The 26,161-nt window shown below is 39.2% G+C and overlaps 1 protein-coding gene across 11 annotated transcripts in view; it reads left to right on the top strand.

The window, feature by feature from the left end:
- Window positions 1-26,161, top strand: part of ABLIM2 (actin binding LIM protein family member 2) — a 140,121-nt gene that overhangs the window by 65,411 nt on the left and 48,549 nt on the right. For all 11 annotated transcript variants that reach the window (XM_027723667.2, XM_027723668.2, XM_027723661.2 and 8 more), the window contains exons 5-8: window positions 619-745; window positions 2,777-2,870; window positions 20,773-20,860; window positions 23,938-23,996. In XM_027723667.2, the coding sequence (XP_027579468.1) occupies window positions 619-745; window positions 2,777-2,870; window positions 20,773-20,860; window positions 23,938-23,996 (368 nt within the window). The remainder of the gene's footprint in view (window positions 1-618; window positions 746-2,776; window positions 2,871-20,772; window positions 20,861-23,937; window positions 23,997-26,161) is intronic.

The following is a 26,161-nucleotide window of genomic DNA, read 5'->3' as shown; positions in this document are numbered from 1 at the left end:
TCTCAATTACTTTTTCTGAGGAGCCTTATATAAGTGAATTTCTCTAAATAATAAATATGTAGCCAGCCATCACTTTTACATATTAAAATGTCACTATTCCTCAGGAATTTGTAATACCTCTTAACTAATGGTGTGTTTTTCCTGTTTACAGGAAATTTCATATCAGAATTTCAGCTTGGATTTTTTAATGCTTGCTAAAAGAATTTTGGAATGATAAGTAAAGCTTGCAGAGCAGTAGGCAAAGTGTAATATGAAAAATCAATTAATTTTTTTAATCTAGGTATTTTTTATTTATTTTATTAGGCTGATTTGCCCAATAAATGCTTGAAAAATTGATTATCAACATTTCACATTTTAAACACAGTATAAATTAATTAAAATAAAGCCTGAGTCTCTAGGAAACTTAAGTCATCAGCTTTTTTCTTTGAATGATTCATGTCTTCTAGCAATGTGAGGGCATTATTAGGGCAGCAGCACTTGTCATCCCTCAGTGAGCAGTGTTAGAACCCACGTGAGCTGTTACCAGGACACCGACAGATCCTTGTACTGCAGTAACCAGCACTGTTGCATGACCACTTAAAGTGTGTGATTCACTCATATTGGATTTTTCTCTTGCAGACTGTGGGGGTTGTGGCTCAGAAATAAAAAATGGGCAGTCCTTGGTTGCCTTGGACAAACATTGGCATTTGGGCTGTTTTAAGTGCAATACGTGTGGCAAGCTACTGAATGCAGAGTACATCAGCAAGTAAGTTGAGGAGCATTTTCACCTGTTTTCATCATTCTTTTAATGCCAAATAATTAGTTTATCATTCTGTATCCTTTAGTTTTTATTTATGTATATTTGGAGATATATAAGAGATTAGAGACTGTTGTCTAAATTATTATCTAAATTGTATTAAAAGCATAAAAAATGAAATAAAGAAAAGTAGAATTTAAATTTGTCCATTTACCTGGAATGGTACTTGACAAAGCATCTGTGCTATAGAAAATCAGTGGGTGGAGTGTGTTTCAAAGCCCCATAGATACTCCCTTAGTCATCTATGACTTTGCTCTGGGCAATGCTGTAATGTGAACAAGCAGATACTGTCCTTTCCATGTGTTTTACATAAGCAGAAATGTTCATCAAAAGTTCATTAGGGGTGTACATACCAAGCTTTTCTGCTGCTCCAGACCCTTGTGCTGTCAAATTTGGACTGAACGTGATGACAGCACTGAGAAACAGCACAAAGCACGCACACAGACCAAGTCCCATGTCAACACTCTCATCAGGCTGGTGAGATACAGGGCTTTCACTGGCCAAGGCACCTGGGATTAATTTCTGCTTCAGAGAAGTGTGTTGATATGTTGAAATTTTCTTAAACAACAAAGTAACTCAATCACCAGTGCCCAGAGATGATGGAGTTTCATAGCCCATGTCCCACTGACTTTCAACAATTCTTTGGATTTAGATTAATACAAGTATAACATTTAACTTCACAGCTTGCACTGGAGAAACAATATTTATGAAAAGGGTGTTCTTAAATAAGGTTTTGCATTAACTCAAAAGTTGTGCTACTCTGCTGCATTTTGGTACAGTCCTTTTTTGGCTTGTTATTTAATAGTAAAATCTCCATAAATTGTAAAGATATAGTTATTGTGAAATCCTCTTTTTAAAAAAGCTAAATGCCAAACAAAATAACTCATGAGAAGAAACATCCTGGCTTCAATTAATTCAATTAATTATTGTGGTAACTTATAAGTTAGTCTCTAAGCAATCCAACTTGTATGCTATGAAATTAATTTCTATGCTTCTCCAGGGAAATGTCTGATAAAATTATTCCTCTGCTAATAAATCTGTCTGATCATGGGCTGTTTTAACATAACAAACTGAACATATTTAACTATATTTAACTTGCACTTTGAAACAGGAGAAGAGTCTGCAGTTTCTGTTAGAGCAGTTTGTTTTCATTCATCAGTTTAATGGTCTACATGTAAAATTTTGTAAAATTATAAAATGTAAATTTAGCAGGTTCTCTTCAGAGCAATAATCCAGGTGTTCCGGTTCTGACATTTTAGAAAGGCTGACTCCAGTTTTTATTCTTCATATCTTTAAGTTGTGCATTGTCTTAACTCACTCGTGGGGGTGAACTAGCTGGTCACATCATGTGTGAACACACTGCAACATCTCTTCTGCTGCTCCAGCTGAATTCTTGTAGTCATAGTTGGCTCTTATGGACCAGGTTCCCGAGATGGTTAATCCATGCCTGTCTTTAAGCAAGTCCAGTCAAGAATGTCAGTACACTTAAATGTTAACCAAAACTTGGTTTACAGACAAGACAGTTGAGAAATTACTCTGCTCAGTCTCAGCTAAAGGATTAGATAATATATGTATCAGATGATTGGATGAATTAGATGGCAAGTAAAGAGGGAAAGAATAATATGTAGAAATAACTATTTTTCCCAAAGAGGGGGAGACACATGGAAGACATTAATGGGTAACAATATTAAACAGATGGTGTGAGGGTTTTAGAGACCAAGTATCATTACAGGGAGGGAGGCAATGGCTGAATTCAGCAACAAGCAGGAAAGTAGGATCATGGTAGACTGTGAAGGGCCAAAAGAGTTCATTAACTATTCAGTTCTTTACAAAATTAGTATAGATGAGTATTTGGTAGGCAGGAAAGTCCATTAATATCCTATGAAGTGTTGAAGCATTAACAGATTTTAGATGTGTAATCTCCTGGTGAACTGTAAGCCTACATAAAGCAACTTCTGTTGGCCTGTTGTTCTTCCCTAGGGATGGTGTTCCATACTGCGAAACGGACTATCATGCAAAGTTTGGTATCAGATGTGACAACTGTGAAAAGTATATCACGGGAAGAGTGCTTGAGGTAAGGAGAAACTGTCATTCAAGGACACCTCAAAGTGTACAAAAAGACTTGCTCTTTTGGGTGTAGTCCTGTGCTCACAAAGGAGTGTTCATGCAGCAGCTTAATGTTACTTTCATAATACCAGGATCTTCTATAATTTTTTTTTGTTTGTTTGTTTCTTCTGATAATACACAGACTCCCTAAATGGATATTTGTGGTACTGGGAATGTTCAGGCAGCAGAAGTAATAAGTGAATGTGTTATCAGGCACATTTTAATACTTGCACTAAATTCACTTGTAATTTCTGCTTTTTGGTTCTGTTTTATGTTCCCCAAAGATAGGATGAAGCTGTTGAAAAGTAAGATGAATAATTTGAAGTGTATTTTTGCACTCAAAAAGGAGCTGTGTTGCAGGGATTTCCTTTAGTTTGTTGTTCTAAGAAGCAGGAGGTTGTTTAGCGTAGGTACATGTTTGTGGATTATGCAGAAATTTCCATAAAACTGACCCAGGGTCAGAAATTAATATATTGCTTTGATCTGAATAGAATCTATCCTTGGATCTAAGTGTATTGTTATTTTATCAATGTCTTTGATTATCCACTTTTTCTTTCTGCTTTTCCCTGTATCTTGTGAAATCTTAACAGTACTAAAGTTAGGAAGAGGTTCTCCAGGTTGCTCAGTTCACTCCTTTCTCTTTCTCACTTAAGAAAGCCTGGAGAAGTCTCAAGGGACTTCCACCAGAGAAAGATCTGCTAGGAGTTGTACAAAGACTTAACTATTCAAGTGGTGGACAGTTATAGCTGGGAAGGAACCAAGGAGCGAGTGTCCATCCTAGATGAGAATCCATATTAGGTGGGATGATATGGTACTAGCGTTAGGCTTGGGAGGCTCTTCCATTTTCAGAAGTTTTTACAGACAGAAAACAAACTTCTAATAAGAGTATAAAGACAGATTTCTCACTTTTTGCAGATGATTGTCTCAAGTGGGAGAGGCTTAACAAAAGACACAATGAAAGGTAGTAAGAGGGGGTGAGCTTTGAAGGTGAAGGTAATTGAGAGATGAGTGCAGAGAAAAGAGCCAAAGCTACAGCAAATTTGAGGTGCACTCATAGCAGTTTACAAGGAGTGATAAATACTGAGATGGGAGAAGAACAGAAGAGAAGCTTCAGTTTATTTACTGACTCTTGGCTTCACAATATTGTGTGTTTCTGTCCTGGTTCTTACCTTGAAATATCTGTGAAAAAATACTCTTTTTATTTGGTAATATTTTACCCACAGTATGGTTAAACAATAGCATGTGATGTGATGTGATTAAGAACTGTGTCCTTACTGTCTCTGTGGATGATAAAAAGGAAAAAAAAGTTCTGCATAGTAACAGTACTAAGTTGGATGTGTGGGACCTGGGAGCAGGTGTGGCTGTAGTTGTTTCTTCTGACTGCTTGGTGAGAGTGTACTGAACAGGAGGAGAGTTCCTTGTTTTTATTGTAGATAGACTGTAACAAACTTGAGAAAAGTTAATTCTTTAAAGCTGTGGTAGGAATTTTACCATAACTGATTACATATGTCACTGTAGTTCTGGGTGATGTTTTTCGTTTGTGTGTGTGTGTCCCTTTCTTCTCCCCTCTCCAGTGTTGCTCTGATGACAGCACTGTAACGCTGATTCTCATCTGACATTGGTACTGGTTCAGGCTGGGAGCTACTTTGATTGGTCTGTGGCATTTAACTTTGTTAAAAATATTGATAGAAGATTCCGAAACCTTTTTTTTTATATAAAAAAAGGATGTGGAGAAAGGACTTTGACAAGGCAGAGAAGTGTCAGATAGTGTCACTATGAAACAGGAAAGATAGGATGAAATTAGTATGAAGCAGGCAATGGATTTGAAGAGTTAAAATGATATTTAATGTCTGGAGACTTGTTAGAACTTGGACATTTTATGGTCTGTAAACTTTTTTTCATAGGATTGTACACAATTTTTTGTTTTGTGTGCAACAAATCTAATGAAGCCCTGAATATAAGTGCACATGGTATGTCCTAGCATTCTGCTGTCACAAAAGGTCCTGTTCCTCATGACGTCTCCCAAAATACTTACTCTCATCCACTCTGTTTTCCCATGACATATCTCAAGATATGTATTTTTTTACATTCCCACTGCCTGTTTACAAGAGGTGACATGCATTGTGAGCCTTCTTCCGTGGTGATCAGCGTGTGATTTCCATAAGTCTTTGGAATACCTTAAGGGATCACTTAAAATGGCCTTCGAGTTTCAGTGTTGACCATGGAGAGCAGCCGGATGAAGAGGTAACACGCACACCTCATTTCATTAGGAAGGTAGACAAAAAGTCATGGCCTGAGCAAACAAATGTGAGAGAACACAGAGAGCGTATCCATAGCTAACGTGGTTAAGGCATTTGTTGTTTGTCTGCAACAGATGGAATTGGGGCTGATCTCTTCCGTCTGTCTGGTATTGGTATAGAACTTGATGTGTGTTTGTCACCAGCAGGCTAGTTGATGTGTTTGTATATCTCCTGGTCAGGAGGACAGAAAAAAATATGAAGTAGCCATGGCTGGTTTTCGTCGTAGGACATTTTCTTTGTGGAATTGTCTGGAATCCTGAAACATTTTTTCAAAACGTCAGTATTTCTTTTTACCATCTTGAATATTATGTGGACTACACAGAAATAATAGGGCAAATTGCTATTAAAGTGGGGGGAATTCTTGACAGCAGTAGTTATTAGGCAGAGGAATAGTCTCCCAAGGGAGCTGCTGGAAGCTGTCACTTAGAAAGTCTTATAACAAGATTGGACAAGGCACTGGAAAATCTGTGATAGGGAACAGTCCTGCAATGACAAAGGGAGGGACTCTATGACCTAATAGGATTTTTTCCATCTCTGATGTCTGTGATAATGTCAGGAGGACAGCTGCTTCCACAATTATTCTGTGCCCAGAAATGATAATATTTTCTCCCTTTCCAACACTTGGTTTTTTTAAGTGTTTGTTCAGCAGAGAGGAAGGGAGAGTCAACTAGTGTGAGTTACTGATAAGTTATAAAAGTATGGCTGTTTTTGTAGGTTGTCAGCCAAATACAATGATGACTTAGTTACTTAAATTCTTCTTTCAGCCCATTTTCTGGGGGCCAGATTCATTCCATCTAGTAAATTGGCTTAAACACAGGATAACTTTGTTTATCATTCCTTTCTTGTTTCTCTCTTCTCCTCCAATCCACCTTGGCTTGCCCTCAGTCTCCAGGGAACTTGTACTGGAAAAGCTATGAAAGGGGCTGAGCAGTTCATTTATGGAGATGACAAATTCTTCTATTGCTTTTAGAAGTAACAGTTTTGCTGTTTTTACAAAAAAACCTGCCCACAAGTGCATTTATGGGCAAGGTTTGCTTTGCTTGTGAAGCATACAGAGCACTCTTAAATGCTATATCCGTTCTCCCCTAGAAATTGCTCTGTTTTGCCCCTGACCGTATGTATTGATAAACCTGCCAGCTTAAGTGGGGACCAAGAGGTCACTGGAGTTTACTTTAATAGTTTGACTTAAAATGCAGTATGAGTAAAAAAAGGGTTATTTCAATGCTTATGCTATATCTCTGTTGCCAATTCTGCAATAGTTAAGATCATGCAATAACACAGAAAGTAAACACATTTTAAAATAACAAGCCACTGATTTTTATAACCAGCCATTTCCCTTTTGTCATGTTGCAATATATTTCTCTGCATCTAACACTAAAAATATTTTCCCCCTTTTTTCTATCACAAGCAGTTATTTATTAGTTAAAATCTCATAGAAATAGACAAGTGTTATTGCCTTTTTCTTTAATATACCGTATTTCTCATGATAATTCAGTGCCTGATGCGAAGTCCTTTCAATCAAGAAAACACTTTTCATTTATTTCCTCATTTTTAATCTAGCTATGCTTTGCTTGGAGGAGGCAGAGATGTGTTGCCTACCTCCTGGTTCTTCCCACACAGCAGACTGTGCAGAGGTTTGGAAGGCTGTTATTTTCTCCCCTTTAATTGATGAACTTGAAGGAGAATTTATAGAGAATAGTGTTAGTTCCTTTCAACTTTTATTTTGCAAAACTGAATGAACCAAGTTCTCTGCTCATAAAATCACCTCCAGGTATTCTGATGATGCCAGTGGACCTTTTCACTGTTGATTCCTCACTGGAACCACTGTCTCTCAGCATGGATGAAGATTGTACTCCAGACGGTGCCTCACCACTGCCTTGTGCAGTGATAGCAATCCCTTCCACTGTTTCTGAAGACAGACTTGCCTTGGTATACCTCACACTGATGTGATTTTTTGCCTGTGACTTTGTTAACATTGACAGCCCATAGCAAGATTATTACTTGGGAGATTTTCTCTTCATCTGCTGTGTCAGCTGGTGGTTTCCTACATTGTTAGAGGAAGCCTCCATATCCAAAAATAGCCTCCTGGGGATGTTTTGATGGTAAACACAATATAGGCTGTGAAGGGGGTCATGATTGCTTGGCTAGGCAACTGCATCCCAGTGATGGCCAAGCTGAGCTGCCTTGTATCATCCAGCCACTGCCAACTGCACTAGGAGCTGATGGATAAGCTGAATCTCCATCACTGCTAGCTGGTGTTTTTAATTTCACGTGAATAAAAGTTGACAGTGTAGCACATTGGAAGTTTTAGAACGACTTTTGGAAATGCCTCCGGGGCTTATTTATATGCAACCCAGCTGCTTCTGTAAGCTCTGACAGGTACTTTCAGCACTTGACTTTTGTCTACAACTGTCCTGTGATTTCCAGCTACGTGACTGTGGTGTAAAAGTATCTTATAAGTGCTGGTGAAAAGGGCTCTATTGCTTACAGCAGTTGGACCCATCTTTATGTTTAGTATCTGACATCCTAACATGGCAGCATGGCACTCAGTTTATGTGGAGGAAGAAAGGGTTAACATTTTACTGGTTTACATGTATGTGTAAATGTCTTGAAAGACATAATCAATGTATGTTTTTAAAATCTATTAATCAAAGCCACATGTTATTTTGAAATAAGGGAACAAATGCAGGAGGCACTAGGAATGTCAGTACTAGAAATGTCAGTAATTTATATGTCAATTAAATGCCACTTATACCTCAGTGACTTATTAATTAAATCATGAATCTTGATTTTTGTAGTTTGTTTTTTGCTTTACCCTGGAATTGAGCTGCTTTTGCTTGCAGCCACATCTACTTTGTAAATAGATTTCCTTTCCCTTTACAAAAGTCTCAGTATAGCAGAGAGACGAGACTAATTCTATACAACAGGGAGTACAAATTTCTGCCTGCAGTATGGAAGAATGGTTTATTCTGAAAGGTCTGTTACCCTGCTGTTTCATTAACAACAAAACCTACTGATGTGTGAAAGGTACTTGAGCAGCTTATTACATAGGCATTAATACTGAAACATGCAATAAAAGCGGGTCTGTGTGCACGAATGAAGGGTTCCCTGTAGCCTGGGCAGCCCTGTGAAGGCTGTCAGAGCAGCAAAAGCATCCAAGAGTCAGTACTATCTTCGGTTAGAAACTGCTCTCTACGCAAGTTTTCCCCCTTCAGCGGAGAAGAAAGAAAACAGTTGGAAAAGATACATCCATATAAATCAGCATTAGCTTTTGCAAAAGGAGACCATCTAAGGTAGGAAACGTTAATTAGTCCTTGCAATACATAGTGAGATGCACTATAGAAAGTGAGATGCACTATTCAATGCATGCTGAGACACAAAGCATTTTGCAGCTTGGGAATGGTCTCTGTTTTGGTGCCACTTGCATTCAGCTGGAACAGCTGGTTTGCAAAGACAGGTTAAACATCAGTGCGTTGTATCTGAACTTGGCTGGGTAAGTGTTAATTGACAATTGACTTAGACTTTCTGCTTTAAAGCAGACGTCATTAAAAATACTATCAGCAAGCAAATAAATAGCAATACAAATGTTTTTTATCTTAGTTTTTACCCTTTTATGGAATCCAATTCTATTGTTTTAGATGCATTTACCTCATCTTTCTCCCACTTTCATCCTTTCCCTTTTTCAGCCACCTTTTTTTTCTAGGAAGAGATAGAAAGATACACCTATCCATATTTATTGTCTGAACTGTTAAAAACTCACAATTTTTAATGTCAGGGAAAAAACTGTATATTACAACAAACTCTGTATAGTTTTTACCCTGTAATAATTTGTGAGGCTTATTGAAGAAGAGCACTGAGTAGCATTTGATGATAGCTTAAGAGTGTTACATTTTTACCAAAGTAAGGGATTCTGTAAACTATTTCTGAATAACATAGGGAAGTTCAGAAACTGAGGGAAACTAGTTGATAGGGAAGAAAGAATTACTATTGCAAGTTTTGAGGTTTTGTTGTTTGTTTTTTTCTTCTTTTCTGTTTTTCAGTTGCTTACTTGCTTTTCTGTTGAGGATTTCTCTCACATGTTTGGGAAAGTCCCCAGTAGTGCTGCTGTGCATTTGTGCCTGTGTGAGTTTGTATGTGTTAGAATTTTAGTGCACAGTTTGATTCTTGAGCCTGGCAAACACTTGTGGTGTCCACTGCCTTTTCTACTTATACAAAAATGTAGTACCACTTAACTATCTGAAAATTTCTTAATTTCTTAATTAAAGGATCAAAGGAGTGATTCCTGTAGTCACTGTGATACCTTCTGAACCTCACACGCAGCACACAGTATGGCAGTTACAATGCCTCTCTAAGCAATGTGTTGCTGTGGTGATACATTAATATATAGTACTATTTGCCAGCATTTCGGTATTTTGACGGTGTGAAACATTGCCCTTTATGGATGTCTGCAGTTCCTCATCCAATTACTTTGCATAATCTCTCATTTCTGGTGGTCTCCTGACTCATATCAGGGGTGTGCTGCAGTTGTAGGACCACTGCTGTGCAGAGCCCTTGTGCCTCGCTGTGATCCAGCCAGCACCACAAGCGCCTGCCTCCAGCTCTCTCCCGTAACCATGACAGTGGTGCAGCAGTAAGTGCACTCAGAGACAATTGGCTTTGTTGATGAAGTATCTTCGGGATGCTCTGGCCCATGTGAGAACAGTTCAGCTTGTCTGTTAATAGCAGGAAAGCAGCCTGTGACTCATTTCTTACGTCTTAGATTTTTCATCCTTTACTAACCTTCAGTATTGTTTGTGCTTTTTTGAATTTCCCCCAAAGTAAGAACTTCTGAGTGGTACCTTGAACTAGTAATATGTGAATGAGCCTGAAAGTAACAACTTCCTAAGGATTATTAATGTCAGCTCGGCATATGTCCCAGCTAAATTTGGTGATCCAGATAGCAGTCATTATTAGGCACAAACTAAGAGACAGCTTCTGATCTCAGATGTTTACAGCCCAGGTCACCATGTCCAGTGTGCAAAGAGCTGTGCTGGCTTCATCTCATAAATTGTGCTGCCTCTCCAGGGCTGTTGGGTGTTGGTTGCAAATTCATTCTTCTAATCTGAAATGGGTGGGCTAAATGCACAGCTGTGAAGTTGAATATGAAGGGGAATATGTCTGCAAGTCACCTTTCTCCTCCTTTACTCCCTTGCCCCTGTCAAGGGATGGCATATGCAACAGCCAGCTGCAGCTTGTCTTGGCCTCTAAGGGAGTTTTAAGGAGTGGGAGAGCAAAGTGGAAAAGAAATTAAGGAGATTGTTGAGCCAAAGGAAAACAGAAGCCTCTTCCAGTCTCAGTGGGTGGCAAGAAAAATTGGAAAGCTGAGAAGAAAAAGACAAAAGGGACTGATCACTCACTCCGTAACAAAAACAACTGAGTGCAAAATCAGTGGTTTTAGGCATGACAGACCATTTTGGTTTACAAGAACATGTACCAAATACTGTAGAAAAAATGTGCTATTGGCCTTTTCCAGATCTTACTTGACTGCAGCAGGGTTGAATTTTCTCCCAAGCCAGAACTTGTTTGCAGATGTCACAGAATGAGATTACAGTTATAATAGTGCTATTTTTCTATTATTTATTTTTCCCTAATTATTCATTTTATGGTTTTTAATTATATGTTATTTATTGTCTCCCACAAGCATTAGAAACAACTTCTTCTGAGAGTCCAGTATATAGTAAATTGTCATTCTGAGATAAATGTTCCTGTTGTTACATCTGATTGCACTTTATACCTGGAAGAATAAAGAGTGTGTGGGAAGCAGTAGAAAATGACTCAAATGTGGGTGGGAATTCTCAAGGCTCTGTGAAGTACAGCAGGATGAGCCAGAACCAAGACAACATGAAATAACTGTACATGTGAGATTGCTAAAGCTCTAAGTAATGCTGCAGGTGCATGTATTGAACATTTCACATGACCGTTTCTTGGCATCTAGTAGGATGATAACTGAATCCAGTAAGAGAGAAGATGAGGAGAATGATAGAAAACATTACATTGCATTTAGAGTGCTGTAAATCCTGTTGAAAATGGTTCATTTGCCCCGGCATGCTGTTGAAGTGACTCACTGGTGAGTCAGGTCCACTGTGACTAAGAGAATTAACAAGAGTTTTCCTCCACAGAATTCTTTGTCTTTTGGCTCTCACACTTTTTTCTCCTTGACACTGTTGTATGACTTAAACAATAGATATTTTACCAAATACCGCTGCCTTGATAATGTTGCCTGTCCCTTCAAACCCAGTAGATGATATGACATCTGTTTACTAACTTTACCATTATTGTATACAACTATTACTGAGTAATTCTTCGAATCCGTCTGTTCCATGTGCAAAACTCTGGCTTTGCTAGAAATGTGAATGGACAATTTATGTGATTACACACAAAGGCCATTATAGTCCACATAATGTATCCCTGTGTGAATGCTGTGGCAGAGTTATGAATGTGCGTCCACTGAACAACACTTGACGGCGTGGTGCTGTGCACCTTCTTCATGGTACTCTTGAGATACAGGCAGAAGGACAGACACCTGATTTTACACAGCCTTTTGGATTAAACTCATGTTGTACAATCCCATGTTGAAGTGCTGACCAAGAGCAGGAGGTTTGTATTACCGGGTGGGAATAAGCAAGAAAAACCTCCGATTGGGTTTGCCTAATTGGTGGAATAACTTGATAGGAAAACTTTCTGTGCCAGTTCTGTGCTGTTAGGTCAGAGAGTTATTAAATAGTAACTAATGTAGTTGTGGGAACAGGAGGTAAAACCTTAGCTCGGCCAAAGTCAGGCATTTGCTTACAGTAATTGTGAATTTGCCTTCATAAATCAATGCAGTGACTGATTGGGCTATTTAAAATCAAAATACTGTATCTCATTCAAGAACTTTATTAAATTTCATAAAGATAAGTATCTGGAGTTTCTTTTTATACCTGTGTTTCATTATCAGTTTCCTGTACATTTCTGGCACCTAATAAAAAGCACAGTTCATTCACATAATGGTTTAATATCCCAGTAAAAACAAACCATTTGGGGAATGAATTAAGAAGTATAAACAGGATGAATTAAATATCCACTAAAGGAGTTTAGTGGTTTTCCACATTTTTTGATGTATATACTTTGAAAAAAAAATTCCCAGTGAAAGTACATGCTTCTCAATATTGGATTTAGATGACAGATAATGAAGCAGATGTGAAATGATGGATAATGGGACTGGAACAGATTCTTAAGGAAGTCATCCATAGAGCACAAAAGGTGGCAGTCCCCAGGAGCAAGAAATCAGACAAGGAAGGCAAGAGACCAGCATGGCTTAGTAGGGAACTGCTGGTCAAACTAAAGGGAAAGAAGGAAACGCATGGACAGTTGAAGCTAGGACAGGTGACCTGGGAAGAGAGGAAGTTTGGTTGTGTAGGGATGATTGAGGAAGGCAGAGGCAAAGCTGGAACTGGACCTGTCAAGGGATGCAAAGCAGAGCAGGAAGGATTTCTGCAGGTATGTTAACCAGAAAGGGAAGGTAAAAGAAAGTGTACTCCCACCCCCCTGGATAAACAATGCTGGAAAACTGGTAGCAGCAGATGAGGAAGAAGGCTGATGTACTCAACAACTTTCTTGCCTCAGTATTCAATGGCAGCCTCTCTTCCCACACCTCTTCAGTGGATGGACAGCAGATGGGGACTGGGGTAGCAAAATACTTCCCACTGTAAGTAAATATCCGGTTCATGACCACCTGAGGAACCAGAATGTACATAAGTCTGTGGGACCCAATGAGATGCATCCCAGAGTCCTGAGGGAATTGGCTGATGCAGTTGCCAAGCCACTCTCCATTATATTTGAAAAGTTGTGGCAGTCAGGTGAAGTTCCAAGTGACTGAAAAAAAAGAAACATTGTACCCGTCTTTAAAAAGGACAGAAAGGAGTTCCCTGGGAACTGCTGACCTGTCAGCCTCACCTCTGTGCCTGGGAAGATCATGGAACAGATCCTCCTAGCAGCTGTGCTAAGGCACGTGGAAGTCAAGGACGTGATTTCAGATAGCCAACATGACTTCACAAGGAGAAAGTCCTGCCTGATCAACCTGGTGGCCTTCTACAGTGGAGTGACTACATCAGTGGATGAGGGAAGGGCTACAGAAGTCCTTTATTCTGGATTTCTGTAAAGTCTTTGACATGGTCCCCCACAACAACATTCTCTCTAAATTGGAGAGAGGTGGATTTGATGGGTGGATAAGGAATTGGTTGGAGGTCACATCCAGAGGGTAGCGGTCAACAGCTCAGAGTCCCGATGGACGTCTGAGACAAGTGGTGTCCCTCAGGGGTCTGTATTGGGACAAGTGTTATCTAATATCTTCATTAATGACATACGCAGAGGGATTGAGTGCACCCTCAGCAGATTTGAAGATGACACCATGTTGAGTGGTGCTGTTGACACACCTGAAGGAGGGGACCTGGATAAGCTCAAAAAGTAGATTGCTGGGAGTCTCGTGAGGTTTGACAAGACCAAGTGCAAGGTTCTACATCTGGGCTGGGGCAGCCCCCAGTATCAACACAGGCTGGGGGTGAACAGATCAAGTGCAGCCCTGCTGAGAAGGACTTGGGGATGCTGGTGAATGAGAGGATGGACATGAGCCAGCCATGTGTTTTTGCAGCCCAGAAAGCCAGTTGTGTCCTGGACTGCATCCAAAGCAGCGTGGGCAGCAGGTTGAGGGAGGGGATTCTGCCCCTCTACTCCACTCTCATGAGACCCCGCCTGGAGTGCTGCATCCAGGTCTGGGGGCCCCAGCACAGGAAAAAAATTGACCTGTTGGAGGAAGTCCAGAGGAGGACCAAGATAATCAGATGGATGGAGCACCTCTTCTACAAGGAAAGGCTGAGAGTGTTGGGGTTGTTCAGCCTGGAAAAGAGAAGGCTTAGGGGTGACCTGATTGTGGCCTTCCAGTACCTTAAGGGAGTCTACAAGAAACATGGAGAGGGACTTACTACAAGAGCATGTAGTGGCAGGACAACGGGTAATGGTTTTAAACTGAGAGTAGATTTAGATTAGATTTTAGGAATAAATTTGTTACTATGAGGATGATGAGGCGCTGGAACAGGTTTTCCAAGGAGTTGTGAATACGCCGTTCCTGGAAGTGTTCAAGGCCAGGTTAGATGGGCATCTGAGCAACGTGGTCTAGTGGAAAGTGTCCCTGCTTATGACAGGGTTTGGAACTTGATGGTCTTTAAGGTTCCTTGAACCTAAACCATTCTATGATTCTATGAACTTCTATTACCCAGGGTTAACATGTTTTTATCCCCAAATCTACTCATATGAAGCTGTGGACATTAGCTGAAAGTGGTAGCAAGTTCATTTATCAAGAAGTTATATGTTATGTTCTGTTTTAGTATGATTTATATATATCAAACACATTTTGATTTATTGTAATTTCTGAATTAAATTATCAGTGCTTGGAAAATGCATATGGGGTATGGTGGTCAGTTGGCTAAACCAGGCACCAGTGTGCCCTGGCAGCAATGAAGGCCACCAGCCTAAGAGGGCAATTTCAATAGGAGCACAACCAGTAGATTGAAGATATCCTTTTTTTTATTTGGCATTTGTTAGAATACAGGTAGGATAGTGCCTCCAGCTTTGTGCCCTCCTGTACCAAAAGATGCTGATTAACTGAAGTGAGTTTGGTGGAGAACCACCATGATATTTGAGGGGCTGGAGCACATATCCTGTGAGTAGATGCTCAGGGAGTTGAACTTGTTCAACCTAGGGAAGTGATGGCTTTAGTGGGACCTGATAGCAGTGCTCTCATACTTATGAGGAGGCCCCGAAGGGTGTGGAGACAAGGTCCTTACTGAGGCACAAAGTGGGATAGCAGGAGGCAGTTGTCATATATTTAAAGAAGGGAAGTTCTGACAGGATAAAAAGAAAAAAAATCACTGTCAGAATAGCTACTAAGCATTGGAACAATATTCTCAGAGGTAGTGCAGTCTCCATCCTTGGAGATTTTCAGTATTCAACTGGACAAATTCCTGAGCAGACTGATCTGAATTGAACATCAGCCCTGCTTTGAGCAGGCAGTTAGATTAGATGACCTTCTGAGGTCCTTCCCAACCCGAATTGTTTTATCATTCTGTGATGCACTTGCAACTTCCTTGCTTTAAACTGAATTATAATTTCTACTCTTACCTGTACTACAAGGTTCATGTGAGGGAATCTCAGTGCCCTTTATTGAATGAGTGGGAATGTCCACATGAATGGAAATTACTCAGGAAATTGAAACAAAATATAGAAAAGAGAATAATTGTCTAATTAAAGTCTTAAACTTGTACCCATCCCTACAGTGCTTAAGTATTTTTTCTTCTTCCCATCCCAAACAAATAGTAACTCTCCTCTGCTTAAACAGCAGCAGCAAAGTCATATGTCTTTTGTAAGACCTGTAATCCTTCATTTCAGATTGAGAAGCTGCCTCTTAGAGAGGCTTATTGATTGTTGGTGGGGTTGTGCTTTATTCTGTTTCCCTTTGCTTGAACAGGTGGTTGTCTGGTGATGACACAACTCTCCAACAAATTTGTTCCGTGTGAAAAGCTTTTAACTAAGAATGCTTTATTCCCACAGTCTTCTGTGGGCTTTGTTTCTGGGTCATGCAGCTGCACCATGCCTTGGCATACCCCCGGCTCAGTGTTTTGTAGGCTGTTTTCCATTATGTCTATTCAGGATAGGATACAGTTAGAACTTCATTTGGAGATTTTGGAGCATGAGATTGGCAGGATTTGGACCTACCTCAACAGATAACACTTAGTGGTAATAATGCACTATTACAGCAACTATATTGTCTTATACACTTAAAATGGAAAATATGCTTTGTTATGACTGAATGATTGCAGCCGTCTAACCTTTTCTCACTTCCACAAACTCTACTCCCAGCAATAGACATCAGGTACCACTATACATTTCTATAAAAAAATAGATTTTTTTTTTTAATTGTTACTACTTTTTATTTTCACAGGAAAGAGTTTACTGATAACTTTTCTTTCTCAGGAAAAGAACCAGATAGTAATGAGTTTATTTAACATATTACATGATTTTATGTACTTTTATCTTCCCTTTACTAAATACTTTATTGAGTAATGCAGTGAGGTAGGATGTACTTAGGCTCAGTGATGAGAGAGTCGTCAGAAATACTGAGTCTTCTTTCCAGGACTCAGCTCACGCTCTGAGCTTTAGACTGCTCTGGTTTAATCCCTCATATGTCAGTCCATAAGCAGTTGCCGCTCATCAACTGCAGTAAAAAATTCCATCAATCACACTCCTAGAAATGGCCAGAGAGAGGTCAGACAAGCAGTGTTATTATGATAGAGTTACAATTACTATGCATATCATCCTTTATACATTCTACCGCTTCATCAATTCTTGCAGCCATGGCCAGAGAATGAGCAGAGGTTTTCGCTGAGCTGTCTGCAATAATGTAGTGTATTTTTCCCGAGTGATGACAGCTAATTTAAAACTCAACCTTAACTAGTTAAGGTTATTCCTTTTGGTATGAATTACTCTGGTTTTGCTAGCATTGCACATTTTCCAGGCCTGGTGATCATACTGCTCTGAAGACTTTTGGATAACACCCCTTACTGTCTTCAAATTGTTCTTTGAATGATGTGATTCACATTCGTCACATCAGGTCTATTCTCGTTTTATCTAGTTCAAGCACTCAGGTTATGAGAAATGAAAAAAGACAGTTGTATGTACTTAGTTGCAGAGCTTTTTGGTCCCGTTTTAAGTGGAGCATCATGAGTTTATCTGTCGATGTGCTATGGGACAGGTGACACCACTGGTGGTCCCCATGCTCAGGGCATGGACTGTGGAGATCTTGGCTCCCCTGGGAAAACATTCCTTACACTGCCTTGATAATGATAATGATCTAGCCCAGAAGTCTTTGCCTACTCTGCAGGGGAGACTTCACATTCAAAGAGGTCTCTCATACGTAAAGGGAAAGAAGTAATTCATAATACTTTATCTCAGACTGTTGAGGAGTGTTTTGGCTCCACCTTTAAATTACGCAGTGAGACTGCAACTCCATGATTGTGGAGAGCTGGTGCAGAGTCAGTTGAAGAGAAATTAAGTTGTTGGTAATGTACTGTGTTGCTAAGGGCATGCTTTGCTATTAGGTTTGAGGAAATCTCAGTTGAGAATTAATCTTCAAATTGATCTTCATAATAATACTGTTTTCACATGTGGATGCCTGGGCACAAAAACTTGCTGCAGTCTTGAAGCAAATGTAGGACATTGAGAAGGTTTCTTACAATCTACAGCTTGAGCCATAGGAGAGCTTTCAGAGATGAATGTGGCTTTTTCTGTGCTATGTGTGTGATGATATTTTATTAAACACTGAGACAACAATCTGTCAAACTAAGCAATCAAACTGTGCAAAGAAGAAGTAACCATATGGTTAGAAACTTGTTTGCTGCATTGAATTACCTCACATAAATATAACCAGGAAAACAAAAAATAATGAGGCCATTATTACAACTAAACTGCAAACATAAAACAGTTGTTGCCCTAAGTTTATAAGATGTCTGGGTTCTGCTGGAACTGATTGTTCATCTATGAGGTGAAGCGTCTGAAATTGAAGAGAAAGGAGAAGGGGGCATTGATGAAAGCCTCCTTGGTATGTACCCAAGGGAGTGTATGATTCACACCCAAGTCCTAGGTTTGAATATAATATATGATATCTAATCAGGTTAACTGTATAAACATATCAAGAAATAGTATTAGTTAATTCCTGCAACTCCCTAGCCTCAGATTCAGCTAGCACCTCTTGTTTAGAAATATAGAGTGATCTATTTTAAATACTTCCAAGTGATGAAGAATCTGCCACGTCTTGTCTTCTGTGCTTTGATTAGAAGGAGGACAAAATAAAAAAGAGAGTGACAACAAAAGCCACTGTCAGTGGTTAGACTTATAGAAAATTTTTGAGTTTGTTCCATTTTAATTTAGAGGTAATTATGCAAAATCCATTGGAGTTATCCTGCTTGTGATCATCAGCAAAAGGATCACTACACCTTTCTCCCTTAATTTTTCTGTTATTGTTGTGTCTAATTTATAGAAGAGGTCTCTGTGCCATTCTACAGCTAGTTGATATTACTGACTATGCGGAGTGAATTAAAATTATGTATTTGGTTGTACTGTTAAATTTGGGGAAATAGATTTTGTTCTACCATGCATCCAGGTTACCTGAGAATGTGTTCTGGCAGTTTATTTTAGCAAAGAAGTAATTGAATTCCCCTGGAGAGTGTTAGCCTGGGAATTGTATCAGCCGTGCTAAATCGGTTGAATTATTGAGGCTGGGCATTGCATTAGCAATACTTGTGCACTACAGACCTTCCAAGGGAAATGATATTTCTTTTCAGCTTGATATTCCAAACATAGGTTTATCTGGTGGTACTTAAATACCCTTCTGTGACTAAACACCTGCGCTTGGGCAAGCAGTTGTAAACCTGAGGTTTAAGCCTAATACTGATAGTTCATGGTCTGATACTTTAAAGGTGTCATCACGGTTAGTAGTGACCATCTTCCATGTCTAAAGTTGCAAAAATCACTCTGAAGTCTGCACAAATGACACCATAAAAAGAATGAACTGGAGCAAAGCTGTTTTCGAAATAGCAATTCTGATGTGGTGTGTTGCTCTTCTTTATTGCTAATTTAAAATACTGCAGCCGGGTTTCAAGAGTGAATCAAGTGAGCACTGATGAAGTAAAACCAGAGATTCTTTAACCTAAATTTACTGCACTCCTATGATTGATATCGTGAACAGCAAAATAGCTCCCAGACACAGACTCCATTCTATAATATAAATGCCTCTGAAAGCTTTGACATCCAGTCAGTGAGAAAGAGTAAGACAAATCATCCTTATATTAACAGGGTTAAATTTCCAGATTAATGGAAGAGGGATTTACAGTGCGGTGCTGTGGAGCATATTTACATCCTGAGGACAGTGGGGCAATACTTCACAGTAGTTTCTTAAAGACACACACAATCCTAGCAGCACTGTCAACCCTTTTCAGATAAGCAGATTATGAGACATTCTACATTGACCAAAATGTGCTTATTTTTAACTTCAGGATAATTTCTATGGAAGTTAGACTTAGCTTAACCTTAAGTTAAACCTAGTTTACTAAGTTTGCTAAGCTTTAGAGTTACTTGGTCTCCTGGTTTTTGTTTTTAATGGAAGTGGCATTGACCTTAAGCCATTTAAACCATGGCTAGCACAGAAGAGTGTGGGGTCAAAGAGGAGGAAGGAGATGCCAAGATTTGGCTTTCAGCTCTGTAGGGATTTGGAAGAGTGAGGAGTGCTGGGAGCATGTGCAAGAGCCAACTTTGGGCTGTTGAACTCTGTTTTGTAAGTGTCATCTGAAAGATGGGATAGGATTGCGGTTTGGAGGGACTGGCCAGTGCTTTTCACTCAGAAGAATACTATTTTTGTCACCGGCTCAAGCCAATATTGCCTTATGATGCTACTGTCCTTGCCTGTGGGAACCAGAGCCAACACGTTTGCCCACAGTCACCCATAGAGTTGAATTTTGGCCAAGCTACCAAAATTGAGTCCTGCATAAATCTCTTGATCCAAGAATCTTGGGGGTTTTTTGTTTTGTTTTGTTTTGTTTTCCTGATAGTCATTTGAGGTTAACTTCACCCTCATCTGTGTTACATATTGATGTCCTGACGTAAAAAGGCCCTTGTTCCTTTGCAGCAGGTAGATGCCTCATTTTGAAAAACACAATGAGGTCAGTGGTTAAACACTTTAAATTAACAGGATTATGAGGTAATTGCGAATTTAAATATATGAAAATTGGTGAGTTACTAAGCTGTTCTTAACAACTGAGGGCTCAGTCCTGTTCTCATTCCAGTCAGTGAAAATGGTAGTATTAAATTATGTGAATTAATCTCAGAGCCATTGGCAAAGCTCTTGTCTTGACTGCATGAGGGAGTCAGTGCACCGTACCCCAAAGTGTCAGCTCTGAACTTACAGTCCTGTAGAAACACCACACACATTCCTCATGGAAACCCTGTAGTACCTGCAAGACACTTCCAAAGCAGCTACAAACATTGCTTGCACAAGATGGTTCTTGCTGAGCATTAAGATTATATATTCAGTTGAATCAGGATGAATTTATGATTGAGTTGCAAATCAGTGCTCAAGGTTATGACCCCCCAACTTCCTTGTGCAGGTAAGTTCTAAGCTGCCCCGCACTTGGTGCACGGAATGGTTGTTTACAGCAAAAATGTGCTCACTATATAAATTCATTCCCATTCTGTAAATTCAGAAACTTAACTATTGCACATGAACTTTTTTTTGTGTGTGTGTAGGCAGGACCGTAATTACATTTTAAATCACAAATTGTCTAGAATAAAAATTGGCATTGTGGTTGTAGGAGATTGTTTAACTAATTGTCATTAACTGGTTTACACTAATTAGTCATAATCAAGAGGATGAAAGAAAACCTTCTCATAGTGAAACTGCTAAATTGATCAATATGCTTAATCATCTCTACCCTTTTTTCCAAACAGGCAGGAGAAAAACATTATCACCCAACCTGCGCACGATGTGTCAGGTGCAATCAGATGTTTGCAGAAGGAGAAGAAATGTATCTTCAAGGTAAAAACAAACAAACAAAAAATAAAATAGTTACACTGGGCCCCTTACCCACACCTGCTAGCATGACTGAGCTGTTTTGCACTTATTCTCACTTCATAACTACCAAAGCAAGCAAAGAGTGCAATATGTAGGCTAAGGAAAAACAAAAGCAAACCCTTGTTGACTCTTACCTATTACTTTTTTCTCAGTTCAAATCCAGTAGCAAGTGTGAATCATAGAAAGAATGATCCGGTTGAAAGTTAACACACATGGATAAGAGCAGGTTTCTTAAAGCTGCTGTTGCCATCCAAAGAGCAGTTCTGTACTCATTGCCTGCTTGGGTAGGAAGACAAAATCTGAAGGTCCTTACCTGAGTTCCCCTCAGACCTCAGAGGGTGGAAAAGAGGTGGAAAAGTGCCCTCAGAGGGTGGAGAGGAGGATGCCATGGCGCTGAAGCCCTTGCCACGCAATGTGCCTGTACCTTATGCAGCCATAAGGTTGCCCAGGAGAAATGCTACGTTTCTTGTCAGGGACTTTCAGTGGTAATAGTGAAGGACTTGCACAATAAAGTATGCAAGGGAAAAAAGTGTTATTTAGAATAGATATGAGCTAAAATCCTTCATATGTAGCAACTGTACTAACTTGATCAAAGAAAACTGACTACACAATTAAATACAGAGTCAAACACCAAAGATGAAGGCTTTTGCATATGTCTTTGACTGGCATTATCTTTTCAAAGGAAAATGGAAAAGAGAAACTCGGTAAGATGTGGGAACTGCAAGGCTGGGGTATTATCCTAAAATAACATACTTGCCCAGATCTGTATTTACAACTTCGCAATTGTCCACAGTTTTCTAGAAGTGTACTTTGAAATCTTTCCTTAAGCTGGAAAAGTTAGACTTTATTTAAAACACAACAGTGGTCTCAGTAAGATCTATTTATAATTCACTATGTTATTGAAAATGATAATTCTATTGCCACTTTGGTTTGCAACAAGAACTAGCTCATTAAAGGACATAATGATCCTTGTTTGTGCTCATGGATTCTCCCTCAGGAGCCAGAAAATGCTGTGGCTCTCCCAGTTGCAAAGCAGCTTAGCAGTACGAAGATCCCATGCCAAATCAATGCTTTAAAAAAGTATATCAAACTACAAATTTGTTTTTAGATTTCAAACCCTTTGAAACCCATTTGCAAATCAATCTTCTTTTTAAGTTCAGTTTGTTACAGGGGAGGATATTTGTTAAGTTTCGTGCTGATTATTAGTTCAAATAACAACAAAGTATGCTCAGGTCCTAATAATTTGGACCCATCTTACTCTATTTTCTGGTGCATGAAATGTTCCTGCTAGCTTACTATCATACACTTTTTGCTTCACATAAAGAGCAGTTTCCATTAGAAACTGATGGTAATGCCATGAAAGATATATGATTAGTTATTTGGACTGCCTTACCTGATGTGTTAGATAATAAAAAAATGTCAGAGTTTTATAACTTGTTCTTCATCCTCTTAATAAACTACTGTAAAATTCCTTCAGGTGTTGCATGTTCGTTAGCAGAAAGTGTCAGTGGTTATCCAACAGATGACTTTTGGGTGAAAGGACTCTTTCTCTTCTGTGTGACAAAGTTTCCCAGCCAGTGTTGTTTGACTACAAACAGGAGTAATTTTATTAAAAAACAACAAAAAAAAGATTATCTAAATACTTATTAAATCCATTGGAAAGATTTGCATTAGTTTATGGGAAATACAGGGCAAGTTCAGACCCGCTGCAACTGAAAGACAACTTAGCATTAAATTTAAAGGTGTTTTAAATATATTTCTTAGTGGTTCAGTACCAAAAAACTTCAGTAAACATAATTTATCTGGTACTTATACTGCAAGAGTCTGAGTTCATCTAGGTTATTTTTGTGAAATAAATTCTAATGATCTCCATCTGTCTTCTGGGAAATAGACTTTCTGGTTCTATCTTGTTTCCAAAATCCACTAGTTAGAAAACTATCAAACTGCTGTGAAAACAAAGCATTTCCAATAACTTTGGTGCTCTCCACCCAGTATAAACATTAAATATTTATTACACAAAAGTTCTCAATTTCCCATTTAGTCGGGCAGAATTTGCAGTGCATTCCCATTATTTAACTGTTCTGAGCTTTATCTGAACTGACTGGCATAAAGATAAAGGTTCCTTCTTACTATTAAAATTTACAAATAATTATTTTATTTTATATCATTCTACACATTCTGCTTCCACTGAACACTTAAGTTTTGAACACTCTCTTCAGCTTTTTAAAATACGTTTTATCCTTAGTGACCACTGCAAAACTATTAAGTTTCTATCTGACACTCAAAGTTTACTTATATCTCTTCATAATCCTCTTACATGCAATACTTACATTCAATAGAGAATTGGATCATTCTCCATTTCCTGCTTCCTCCAGGATGGATATGGCCCTGAATTTGTTCCTTAGTATTTAATTAACAAGTGACAAACATATAGAAGTGCAAGATCAGAACAGTGACGGAGTCAGAAAGACAGACTGGATTTTCAGCTAGGGTTACATGCTGCAATGCTATTCCATCCCATCACAATGTCCTACTTTGTATGACCTGGGCCAGACTATTACGAGAATATGGATAATAAGAGTGCAGAAAATTCTAGCTATATATAAGGGAAAAAACTACCATGAGAGTGAAGCAGTTTGCCCAGAGATGCTGTGGGATCTCCATCCTTGGAGATATGCAGAACCCAGCTGGACACAACCCTTCCTGCTGCAATGGAACCTGCCCTGAGCAGGAGGCTGGACTGGAAGAACTCCAGAGATCCCATATCACTTTTTAGGACTCAGGTTTTGATGTTGATCTCCCATATTGAAACATACATAGCTTTCTGAAGTGCACCTTATCTTTTAAATATATGTGATCAGGCTTACTGGTATTGAGAGGGTGTCAGTTTTAGCTTTGAAAGTATCCATGCATTAGCAGGGGAAATAGTATACTGTGTCTTAGAAAACCTTATAGGAGGGTTTAATAAGGTTCTTATTTTGAACTTTTTAAGATTCTTATTGGGGAACTGAATTAAGCAGATCTTTAAATTTTCTTTCCAGGAACATCCATTTGGCATCCAGTTTGTAGACAGGCTGCAAAGGCTGAAGAAAAAAACAAGGTAAAAGAATGTATTTTACCCAGTGTTATTTGATTGTTATATTATTCTCTAAACTTTTTTTGCAGCAGGCATGGAGGGAAGGGCTTGGAATTTTTTTCACAACGGTAATTTTAAATTTTAAAAGACAGGGATCTTGTAGGTTAATATAATGTAATAATGTAATGTAAATATTCTGCCTTTACTTAGTGATTAAAGCTACAGCTTCAGGAGAATGCTGACCTAAGAGTTACATGTATAAGCTGAATAAGAAAAAATATGAAAATATGAAGAAGAAAAAAAAGCTAATTTTTAACTTCTGTCTGAGTATGATGTGATCAGTGCATGACCTCTTCTCTTTTTATGTGGCTCTGAACTTAAAAGATCAGAGGGTTTTCAGTTTATTTGTTTTTACAAAAAAAATCCTTCCTTGGAGTTTCTTTTTTATTATTTGTTTGTAAAATGTTGGCAAGCCAGTCCCAACTTAATTTAATCTCTGGCTTTAAGTACCTCCTTAAGTTGGATGATTTGTGCACCTGTCCATGTGCAAGGGGAAAAGGGGGGAGTTCTGGCAACTTGAATTACAAGGTTAGCAGATGAATAAGCTGCCCCTAGGAAATGAAAAATTAATGATCCCTCTGAAGTGGTGGGACTGAGTTATAACTATCTCATTTAATGCGGAGGCTGTGTATGGGGTTTTTTCACTTCTGATGTTCTCTGATGCTCCAAGTGGTACCCTTGGTATCCTTGTTCAGAAAAACTCTGCTCTGGTTCAAGGCTTGGAGGAAGGCACATGGGACAATCTGAACAGCAGGCAGCAGCTATAAAAAGATTGTTTACGAATCTGGTGTGTTAGCAAGTGAAACTTTGACTAAATTACAGTTTGAAAAAAATTTTTTGGGGGTTTTACCCTGAAGGATCTTGGCTATGTTTCTTGTACCCATGTTTTTGGAAAGTGATTGCTCTGGTGTTCTTCATGACAAGCTGTGAATATGAAATAATCTTCCTGAGTATATGTTTGTCTTTGAGTTTATCCTCTTTTTATGGTCTTTCTGCTCCTTATTGAAAAAATAAAGTCAGAAGGAAGGATGCTGTTTCAAAGAGGGTAATAATGAACTTCTCAACATAACTTGTAAACTTTGGAAAGGGGTCTCTTGCTTGAGAAATTTGCTGATCAACCTTGCAGTTTGTTGTTTTCAAGTTATCTACCTAAGTATAGATATATGCACAGCATGTAATTAAAGTAGGTGATAAAGGCAAAAGGAGTAAGCAGCAGCATACTCCAAAGCTTTAGAGATGGAATGAAGGGGAAAAAGAAGTTGTGAAAGAGAGTGACAGCATAAAGAAAAATGATGGGAGAGTGAGATTGTAAGCAGAAGGCATGAAGCTGGAAAAGACAGAAGAAATTAAAGCATCAAGAGAAAGTAAGGACTATGAAAAGGCATAAAGGAAAAGAGGTAGGCGGAAGAAGAAGAAAAATGTGTAGTATGGAGAAAAGAACTAACAGAGGCAATAGAATCAACAGAGTTGTGTTTTTATTGAAAAAGATAGGAGATTATGTTCAGCAAGCGTGGACTGGGCATGCTAAAAGAGGTGATCATGCAGAGAATAAAAGATGTGTGAGATGTGGAATGGCTCAAATGCAATTCTTTAGCCACCAGTACCCTCCGAGTCCTTCTCCTTCTCCCTTCACCACTTGGTTTGTGGTTGTGATATTGGGGATTACCCTGACCCAGGTGCAGGACCTTGCACTTGGCCTTATTGAACTTCGTGAGGTTTGCATGGCCCCACTCCCCAAGTCTATCAAGGTCCTTCTGGGTGGCATCTGGGTGACACACCAGCTGGGTGTCCTCTGCAGGTTTGCCAAGGATGCGCGCAATCCCACTGTCCCTGTCATGGATGAAGATACTAAGCACCACTGGTCCCAGTACAGACCCTTGGAGGACACCACTTGTTACTAATTTCCACTTGGACAGTGAGCCATTGTTCAGAGGGGTCACTGGAAACGTGCAAGACTCATGCTGGGTTTTCTGGGGAAGGACTCAAAGGTGGGAGACTGGGATGGGTCTCACTGGATGCCAGGGAAGCAGTATGTTACAGCCAATGACAGAAGAACCAGGGGAAGACCCAGAACTTGAAAGGGACCTCTGGGGGTCATCCTGTCTAACCTTCCTGCTCAAGCATGGCCA

Source organism: Pipra filicauda, unplaced genomic scaffold (genome assembly GCF_003945595.2).
Source record: "Pipra filicauda isolate LSUMZ 115617 unplaced genomic scaffold, ASM394559v2 scaffold35_size7292922_pilon, whole genome shotgun sequence".
Taxonomy (NCBI): Eukaryota; Metazoa; Chordata; class Aves; order Passeriformes; family Pipridae; genus Pipra; species Pipra filicauda.
The sequence above is the reverse complement of the archived record's forward strand: the minus strand, read 5'-3'. Positions and strand labels throughout refer to the sequence as shown.